This window comes from Hesperophylax consimilis, chromosome 12 (assembly GCF_061612785.1).
Source record: "Hesperophylax consimilis isolate HC1 chromosome 12, BYU_Hcon_1.0, whole genome shotgun sequence".
Lineage (NCBI taxonomy): Eukaryota > Metazoa > Arthropoda > Insecta > Trichoptera > Limnephilidae > Hesperophylax > Hesperophylax consimilis.
The window spans coordinates 27,506,548-27,517,058 of NC_142847.1; the positions used below are offsets into that span (position 1 = coordinate 27,506,548).

Below are 10,511 nucleotides of genomic sequence, written 5' to 3' on the forward strand. Positions count from 1 at the left end.
ATTTCAAAGACCAAGATGTGTTCTACTTGCAGTATTTAATCAAAGGATCTAAAATAATTTTGAGCGATCAAATTTTCAAACCAAAAACACATGATTCTGCATTAGTTCGTAGTGCTTCGCTCTAAGGCAGATACTGTAGAATAGTTATAATACATCCAACTTTTGACATTTCCCATACATTCTGATTGAAGCACACTACACTAGCGCCTCCTAGCGGCACTTGTGTGAGGCTTGGTTTATTTTCACACATTTTAATTGATTTTATGCATAATAATGCCATGCTACACTAGCTCCTCTAGCGGCCAGAGTTATCAGCCAACACAAGTATTGGCAATATTTTACTGGAGTCCGAGGTATTATTAATACTCTAGGGCAGGGGTGCTCAAACGGTCGATCGCGATCGACCGGTCGATCGCGAGTGCTTTTTGAGTCGATCTCGAGAAAAATTTCCCATTTTTCATGCCTTCTTTTTTATTATTTATTTGTAGCTTGTAGCGAACTGAGTTACTGAACGGAGTGTTCTGGAACATTGCAGATAATATCAGATATACATCTCATAGCCACAGCATCTGACACAAAATTCTGGTATTTTATATCTGAAGATAAATATCCGAATCTAAAGCAAATCGCCCTTCAGTTGACGACAATGTTTGGGTCAACTTACTTGTGCGAGTCTGCATTTTCTGAAATGAAGATAATTATGTCAAAATATCGCAATCGACTAACTGACGAACAAATGTCATCGTGCTTGCGATTAGCACTCGGTAATTACGTGCCATCGTATGAAAAGTATGCTGAGGACATGCAGTGCCACGCTTCAACATCCAAAGTCATTATTTAGTTAAGTTTAGAAACTAGAACTCGTTTGTTTTTTGTAAGAACCAATAAACTTGCAATTTTGAATAAATATAAGTTTTTTTATTGACTTTTTAGTGCAGACCTCCACCTACCTTGACTAAAAAAAATGCATATTGCGAACTAATTTCTGTCGTTCCTCCAAATTCTATGTGGATTCGTGGCCATGCAATTGTGCAACTTCCCTATATATACACCTGCGCCACGATACACTCTACCTACATAGACGAAAATCCTCCATCACACATACTTGCAGCCTCTCAGAGTCGATCGATAGGAATATAATAATATTGAGGTAGATCGCCAGCAGTTCAAGTTTGAGCACCCCTGCTCTAGGGTATTTGCATAAGAGAACAGTTTTCAAGTAGCCTATTTGACTAAACAATTATTATTATGAAAACATTATTTGAATTCAAACAAACAACAAGTCCACAAACACATTATTCCACATAAGTAAAAGATTTTGACATATTGTTAGTTTGGATATATGGCCATTGTAAAAATGGGAATTAGTGTATAAAATAGCAAATAATAGCAGTCGAGGATACTTCGACAGGGTTTTAACTGCTAAAATCATGTTTCGAACTTAAACTGTCGTACTAATTAGATTCTTACACGCCTGTTCAACGTTGGTGAGGTGAAGCCGGCCACGAGCCTGGTTTAATACCGTTTTAACCAATCAAACGCCATGGTAACAAGTTTTTCACTGTTATGAACCTAACGCGCCATGTAATATTTACACCACGTTTTCTAGAAAAGCTGTAAATGTTTAACTTTTAAATCAAAAGTTAGCAGACTTTTGAACTTGGTAATTAGAGAGCAAAATCCTAAGTAATAATATTAATAATTTCAAACACTTAACTTTTCAATTGGCATTGTCGCTACTGCATAAAATAATTACATTCTTTGTCCGTTACTCTGTCTTTTGGCTGCCTGCAAAGTTAAGTGTGTCAAGCTGTTTAATAATAATTTGACTCTTACTTATTGAACAAGTGTTGCCAAATCTTATACATATAATAATATTTACAAAGCATCACCTCTGGAAAACCGTTTGTGCACCAGTGACAAGAATTTTTTCCCGCCGACAAACCAATCGTAGGCTGGTGGCATTGAAATTTCGCCTTACCTAGTATTTTTGATATGCAATTTAAACCTGAATGCCATGAAAAGTGTATAAATTTTTTTAACAGAATCGCTTACGCTTGAAATACTATAAAGCTAACTTTTGATTTCACGCATCTAGTCCCTCGAAATAGGTCTGATGTTTCAAAGATTAAAAAGAAATATCAATAATATTAAGAAAATATTCAATTCAGTACTTTTAAAAGTAACTTTCATGATACCTACTCTGCCTAAACAAGATTATTGATGCATGGAAATGAAGATGGACAATTTGCGAATGTATTGTGGTTGTGTAAATAATTTGTGGGTGTTATTTATTATCTTACTATTTAACCTCTTTGCTGCTATAGGCACATATATGTGCGTGAATTAACCGTGCCCTCAGCCCACATATACAAATGCATTCATTTTCATGGAAAATGTATGAATGTGATAAAAAGTGCCGCAAGTACCTTTATTGTATATAAACCTCAGGAACGCAGTCGAAAAGTTAAAGTAGTAAGATATGGCAAATTATTAATATATATAGAATGGGTTTTTAGGTGTACATTTAACATGAGTATCTAAATTTCAACTTCTTCTGTTAGTATAACAATTTCTCTTTTTTTACCATTTTATAAAATGTTTAATGTTACGGTCAATAAATTAAAAATTATTAGATTTGGCATAACAATAACAATAATACTAGTGAACAATAGATTTTAAATTTTGGATCTATTATTTTACAGCAGATAAAAAAAAATTGTTCTAACCATGTTTAGAACCCTGTCGAAGTAACCTTCATTGATGAATACTCAGGAACTAATGTTATCAAATCCCGCAGTCCTTAGTCCATTTGAAATAAGCCTGAATTTTACATCGACACATCCGTATGAACTGGTAGTCAGCACTGAAATCAAAAGAAATAATTCATCTGAATAATTTAATTACAAGTCTATTTCGTACAAATATTTGCAATAATGAAAGAGAAACTTTGCCTCTGATGTAGAACATAGGGTGACCGGATAACTCATCAAAATGACAATTCAACACACCTAAAAAAAGTTATATAAAGTCATGAAAAGTGATAAAACAAAAACTGTTAAATAGGTTACGTAGGTTGGGTTTACAGGTTAGTTTTATTTCATGGTTTTTAATGACTTTTGTATAATTTTTGGTTCCATGATATTTCATCAAAACACAACACAACACCTTTAAAAAGTGATATAGAATCATTAAAAGTGATGAAACAAAAACTAGGTTTATTGGTTACCTATGTAACCTAGTTTTTGTTTCATCACTTTTCATGACCTTATATCACTGTTTTTAGGTGTGTTGAATTGTCATTTTGATGACATACCCGGTCACCATAATTTTTAAAGGTGTGTTGAATCGTCATTGTGTTGAGTTATCATGGGACCAGAACATAGCACATTACAACAAGAGTGAGGGAAAATACTGCAATAATAAGGAGTTAATGTTATGATTGTAAATTACCTTTGATACAGGAAGTAATAAATTAGCAGATAACAGATTACAAAACTAATATCAACACTCTTCAATTTACAGACATTAAGGACGGGTTTTTTAACAGAATTTGAACAATTCATCAAATTTCAAACTTATTTTTCTAGTTCTGTGAAAGTTCTATTCAAGTTCTGTTATCATTTCAGTTCTGTGAAACAACTGGCCCATAGTGATATAATAACAGAACTTTCACAAAACTTGAAAGTTAACTGTGAAATTTGATGAATTGTTAAAATTCTGTGAAACAACCCGTCCTTAAATTTAAAATACTAAATAATATTATGTATGTAGAATAAAAATCATTTCTACATATTTAATTTTTCATTATCGTGATTGTTTGGTAACAATTTTTGTAGTTTCCGCCAAAACCATCATATTACTGTATAATTTCAACAATTTGTCGTAATTCAAACTGTTCGATTTCGACATCTCGCTCTGCGGTAAGGTAAATATTTGCTTGAACCCCATATAGACTGTTCTGTCAGAACATAGCATGCCTGTCATTAAAAAGCATAATCGGCGTTCACTTGACTTCCAATGTGGGATTTGCACGATTTAAACAACTCAATATTTAAATTGGGAAATAATAAAGAATGATAAATTCAATTATTAAGTAAAGTACTAAGCTAGCGTGAAGTTATGAATTTACATTTGGGAATAATTATAATACTTAACCAGTGGACTTTCGATGGGACTCCGGAGAACATGCAAGCATTATTATATTATCCTTGTTAGGCGATTTTGAACTTAATGCTTTGATAAATGTAAGAAAATTGTTTAGGTTAATAAAACTTTAGGTTCCACTGTTGATTTTTTGAATGGTGACTCTCTGAAGGCTGAGAAAATATTTTTCTGTTTTATGCCCTGGCCTTCAACAGGTTAATCATCTCCATTGGATGCAACATGCAAACCTAGAATATTAATAACACGCCTAACACAAGTGAAATATTGGCAGTATTTACTAGTATTGGCTGGCAACTCTGGCATGTTGCATTCCTTCCAGACAATGTATGGTTACAAGTGATGTTAAAGATATTAATTAAGCACTACGGGGAAAGAAATAATATGTCATTAACTTTCTAAATTTATCGGTACCTACCCAATAATGCAACACTACGAGAAAAATTGCTATCTATAATAGTTTCACTCGATCACACCTTGTTTTTCTCAGTCGTCTCCGACTTTTTCTACTATTCACTAATGCATACCACATTGTCATCTACTGTTAAAAAAGCTACATTATATCGTTTGTAATTCCACTCTGTATATCATTTCAGTCCAGAGATAATGCGTTAACTCTTCCTCAGGCGTCCGACTTTCTCTAGCATTACTGATTACCACATTTTTACTGTTAAAAAACAACATTATCTAACTTTAACTCGACTCATATGTACAAACATAAGAACGAGAAATTAACTTTCATTTACCAAAAATAATATTATATACCTAGTGAAAAGTGAAAGAGATCGTTTCTTTCTTACTCCAACAGGACGTCGAGCTACGTCACAAGCATACGAGCGTCCAATGCGTTTTTTCCAAAAAGTGCCTGTACGAGCCAACCTTGTTAAATACATTTTCTACGAACCTTGGTCTAAAACCTGAAAGCAAATAACCCTATAATATTGATTTCCCTCCAATTTGGACATTTCCCATGCATCATGATGGGAACATGCTACATACATTAACGCTTTCTAGCAGTGTGAGTTGTGTGCCTTGCTTTTCTTTCATACATTTTAATGGATTTTATGTGAAATATATTCTTTATTTTAAGTTAATAAATTATATAAATTGTAAAAAAAAAGTAACCTCCATATGACCTTACTAATGTTTTTTCTCATACATAAAAAAAAATTAAGCGGCTATTAACTTTATCTTTGATGGTTTAGAAAGGTAATAACATATTTTATAAATTATTATCATTAATTCTAGTTATGTAAGATTTAATGAGGACTAATTAATATTATAGGGTATTTATCGTAATTAATTATTTATTATTAAACCATGTATGATTGTGTGAGAAATGTGGAGGTCCGCAAAGAATGCAAGGCTGATGTAAGCGTAATAAGTAAGATTAAGAAAGGGACACTTAGATGGTTTAGGCACGTAGAGTGTAAGGAGAATATATGATGCAAATGTGAATGGTAGCAGAAGTCGGGGACGCCGGAGGAAGACATGGCACGATCAAGTGAATCAGATACTAATCAGGGCCATGTCAAGAGTAAGAATAATAGAAGAGTATGTATGAATGTGAATAAGGCAAGGAGAGTGTGCCAAGACAGAGTTGTTTGGCGGTCCGTCCTCTCTGCCTACCCCTGCGTAAAAAACGACGTGATGATTAGTTAGTTTTTTCAATTAATTTAATTTAGTTTAGTTTAATTAATTCAATTCAATTCCCACAATTAAACTAACCTGTTTCATATATATCTAAATGTTTTTTGACATTGTACCGGACGGTGTGTACCGCTCCCGGCAGCCGTCATTTCATAATGGTCGAATCACCGAGCGGGAGCGTGGTTTTAGAACTTACGTGGAGCTTCGATACCTCGAGTGCCGCTCGCCCCTGCGTCGTTTCCCCTCACCACGGGCGCCCGGCCGGCCCAAGCGACCGCCTGGGACCAATCCGCGCACTCCTAAGCAACGCTGTACGGTTCAATATTTTGAATTTACGATGTATGGAAATGTTTATAGTAAGTATGAGAGAGTTCTGCCGTAAATATTACGAAATAAAAGGCATTGATAAAACGGCCAGACTCTCCTTAGCATAATTAGTTAATAAAAATTTGTATTAATTTAGAATTAAGAAAATTAAATAAGATATCCCCTGAATATGTTGGGCAGGGGACCCCCACACTGAATGAATATATGTACAATTGATTGATAAATAAAAATGTCAGAGAGGAGTGGTTAGGATCGATTAAAAGAGCATAAAGAGTAGAGTAGTTCTAAAGGTTGTGACCTCCGCTAATTAAATCTTAGTGGACGTCACAGCCCGCGGACCACCAACAGCCCGCGAATGAAGGCAGTGCGTTGACCCCGCCCTCCCCAAAGTCGGGAGAGGGGGATTGCGCAATCAATACGGCTCGCCAGCCTTCAGCAGGGCTCTCTCTGCCTTGGACCGCCACCAGCTACTCTACTCCTGCTCTTCCTGACTGCTTCTCTCTGGATTTCAACTTGGATCTTCTTTGACTTGGCTTCCCCCTGGATTTCTGCCTCTGCTTGCGTCTTCCCGCACCGAGGATAAAAACAGATTCCTGTACAGACCGGAGCAAGGATAAAAGTAGATTCCTGTACCGACCCGAGCAAGGGTAAAGCAGATTTCTACCCGGACCTAGCGGCTAACTATGGACTGACCGGCCCCCTATCATAAATTCTGTGTAAAAGACCTAGCTGGTCGATTACAGGCATCTTGAAAAATTACTTGGAGTGTTTTTTGTTGTTTGTAATTATTACATCCGTAAAATGCACACATAGATCCTACTTTTTGGAACCTTTTTTTTTTTTCATCAATTGATCGAAATATAAATTAGGAAGCGTATAAAATACCGCCAACAAGTACTAAATAAATTCAATTTGCCGCCATTGAAAGGAATTTCAATGCCAATTTGCTACACTAGCGACTCTAGTGACCAGAGTTATTGATATTGCCAATATTTTACTGGAATTGGACGTATTATTAATATTACAGGATATTTGCTGAAAGATAATAGATATTACTGTCTAAGTAAGGGATTTCCGCAAGATTAAAATGTGCCCTTGCATGGATAATATTATAAGAAAATAATGGACATACAATAGCTGTTTTTGCCGTCTGCCAGAATTTTGGGATTAATCAGTTCTGGCTTCCGTCCCGTGGCCCACGACATGAAGTCAGCAAACTTGGAGGCAGGTTTGGGGGTGAACAGGTAGACAAGATCGTGCCTCTCTCCAGCTGTGGTAGGTAAGTGAATGCGGCCATATCCTCTAATAGCCTCCACTCCCCAAGAGGTGACTCCGTACACCGATAGAATCAACTGCGGCCCTGGAAATATTGTTTTTAAACATGTTAAAGATTATTTCACTAAATGTGGTTTCTCTTATTCAACTTTTTTTTATGTGAATACCGCACAAGAGTCTCAACTGCTGCCGATCGAAAAAAAAACTAAAAAAGGGATTAGTACTTTAGTATTTCAGAGATTTTTCAGCGATAATTGAATTAAAAAGCGACAATTTTTGTGCATGTTTATTAAATCCCTGATTTAAATAGTTGCCTCCATTAGATATTTAAGTTGAAATCAAGTGTTGTTTCTTTAAAGAGCCTTTGTATGAAGCGAAATTCGACAACTTTACCAAAATTTCTAACAGTATGTAAATAGGGTTTTTACCGGTGCGCTCACCCAAATTCGAAGTTATTGATTTAACCTAAATATCCAGCGAACATATTTCATTATGAGTGTATATTCAAAGGTACTGAGGCAATAAGGAGGTGGGTTATGAGTTATGAGAGACCTCAACTTGTAATTCTTTAAATATTTTCTATTAATATTAATTTCACTTTATTTCATTTTATACATATGTACCTACATTAAAACTAAATCATAACCTTAAGAAATTTGCTTTAAGAGACCCACTAAAAGTGAAACAAATAATTGGGAACTCCAGTGAAAAATATTACTTTTTTTTTAAATATATTCATGCAGATCAACAAACGCTGACTCGGAATGTATGTGTTTTACTATGTATAGTTATTAATTTAGAATTTGTAAATCGTTATTTAAAGAATGAATAACACACCATCACGTTAAAACGTCCTGTTGGTTGGCATGACTGAATCTGATGATTCTGATGTCACGAGTCACAAATCGCAGTTCATTCCGGTTTTGTGTTTTGAATTTGGGTGTATTTAAAAGTTTTCATTGTCTTTGTTTCATAGTGTTGACGGAATTGATACATCATTTAGGCGCCTATAGTAATTGACATTTTAGAAAATTAATGATGGTTATAGGCAATTTTGAGGTTAATATCAAAATTAGCTGAGCGGCATTACAACACAATAAAATTTATATGGTAATCTGCTTACATATGTTATATTATTTATTATTTGGTATTGTTCACTTTATCTATCTAATTTATAAACCAATTTACATTAAATATGTAACATGTGTTTTTAGTTATACATAGTTGCTAATTTATTACAATAAATATATAAGATACAAATCATGGGTTTTTACTACTCCTAACTCAAATGTCGTGGGGTAAAATGTAAAAGAAAAAAAGTAAAAAAAGTTACTACCAAAAGTTGGTAACTAACAAATGCATGCTTTGGAGTAAACACAATTATAAAGTTTGATCTTTACTATGAAGTCAGGGTTTTGGAAAATAATGTTAATATTAATTTGAAAACAATCATTAAAAAAATTGTTTCTTAAACAAATATGCTTATTTTTGTGCGTTTACAATATTTTTCTTGTCTATTAATTATAAAAAATTAACTTTTATGAATAAAGCTACTAGTTGTAAACCTACTTAACGACATAAGACGGGATCAAAACTTATTCCAGACATAGATTATGATACATTAACATTAAAATCATCGCTAACACAAAAAACCAAAAAGTACTAAGTAAGTGGTTAGTTGAAAAAATAGTGCTTTCAAGCAGGTTTTTGAGAAACATTCATGTGCGTTAAATCCAACCCAATAATGGTACGGTAGTATTTCACTAATTGCATTTTGTTTGAATGTTTTTCACCCTTTGATTAAAATAACAAAATGTAGACAATTGTTTTTTTTTCATAATGTAGGCAATTTCCACAGTGGGTATAACACATTAGTACCACAAAAGTTTTTTTTTATATAATTTAGACTAGGTAACTGATAATTTTGAATTGTGCATTCTCACTTAAAATACAGGCCTTTTTCGATTTTATTATAATAACAACAAAAAAGTATAAATTCCTGTAAAAATGGTTAAAACAATTATATTAGAAAATGCAGAATAGAAAAGGGTAAGGTAAAAGGCGCTTAGGTAAATACCTAAGTGCCGCTCTTTTATACACAAATTATGGAAATTTCACTTTGTTTGAACAATTACTACAAGAAGCAACTATTTACTGGCAAAAAATGTGTTATTAGGTTCTTAGTTTGGGTTAATTGAGAAATTTATGCGTATTTAGACTGAAACACAACTTTCACAAACTTCAATCCATCCTAAAAATATACAAAATGGCGGCAAAGGGATCGTTTTATAAGGGAAACTTTGAATTTTGATTGAATAAAAATCGAATTTTTGGAATTCTCCCGAAGCAAATAGTTTTTTCGTGTAGTTATTAAGTTGGAACGAAGTGTAATTTCCATAATCTGTGCCTATTAAAAGTGCGGAGATTAGGTAAATATTTATCTTTAAATGAAATATAGAACAGAATATTTACTTACAGCCAAAGGGACTTCTAGTTTTGTAAGAAACTTCTACAGGCATGTTAAATACTATATCGTCTATCAGAGAACCTCTCTTTGAGGTTTGAGTAACTCCGCCATCGAGTCCGCCGATTAATTCCCATTCGCTTCCGCAGACTATATCGTAACGCAGGTAAAACTCGTCGTTTTCATTTCCGCCCTCGAATTTTGCGCATTGTATTTGTCCATTGAAGTTGATCAAAAAATAGGCTTCCTCTTTTTCGGACATGTTGATATCTCGTTGTATAACTTATAAACACATAGCACTAATTCGATTTATCACCACTGCGAAACAAATTACGATTAAAATCTATTAAAACTGTAGTCGTCCCGACGAATTGAACCGAAATAAACGTCATCTGTCAACGCTGTCAAAATTGTTTTGTTTATACTTTACATGAAGATGTTTATACTTTGGTTGATGGAAAAATTTGAATTCAGCCAGTAAGATTTAGTAGGTCTCGGAGAGTACTGAAGAACAGATTTTATGAATCTCTCTCCAAAATGAATATTTTTAACGCAACAGCGCTTTTAGCGGTCAGGAATAGAATGACGATTAGGACTCGCGGTTTAATAAAATCTCATTTATTTTTCTGTG

General features: G+C 34.0%; 1 protein-coding gene across 1 annotated transcript; it reads right to left on the bottom strand.

The window, feature by feature from the left end:
* Positions 1-1,191: 1,191 nt before the first annotated feature.
* Positions 1,192-10,273, bottom strand: B9d1 (B9 domain-containing protein 1). The gene is made up of 3 exons (XM_089637821.1): positions 9,893-10,273; positions 7,274-7,501; positions 1,192-2,866 (listed from the first exon to the last, which is right to left on the bottom strand). The coding sequence occupies exons 1-3, from the start codon at positions 10,140-10,142 to the stop codon at positions 2,772-2,774; spliced, it is 573 nt and encodes a 190-aa protein (XP_089493947.1). The 5' UTR covers positions 10,143-10,273; the 3' UTR covers positions 1,192-2,771.
* Between the last annotated feature and the right edge of the window lie 238 nt (positions 10,274-10,511).

Bases quoted from the DNA above. Each gene is read 5' to 3' on its own strand.
- B9d1 (XM_089637821.1), bottom strand. From the start codon at position 10,142: ATGTCCGAAAAAGAGGAAGCCTATTTTTTGATCAACTTCAATGGACAA. The intron at 7,502-9,892 runs GTAAGTAAATAT...CAATATTTCCAG, and splicing joins AACTAGAAGTCCCTTTGGCT to GGCCGCAGTTGATTCTATCG. The intron at 2,867-7,273 runs GTATGTCCATTA...TTTTGATTTCAG, and splicing joins AGACGGCAAAAACAGCTATT to TGCTGACTACCAGTTCATAC.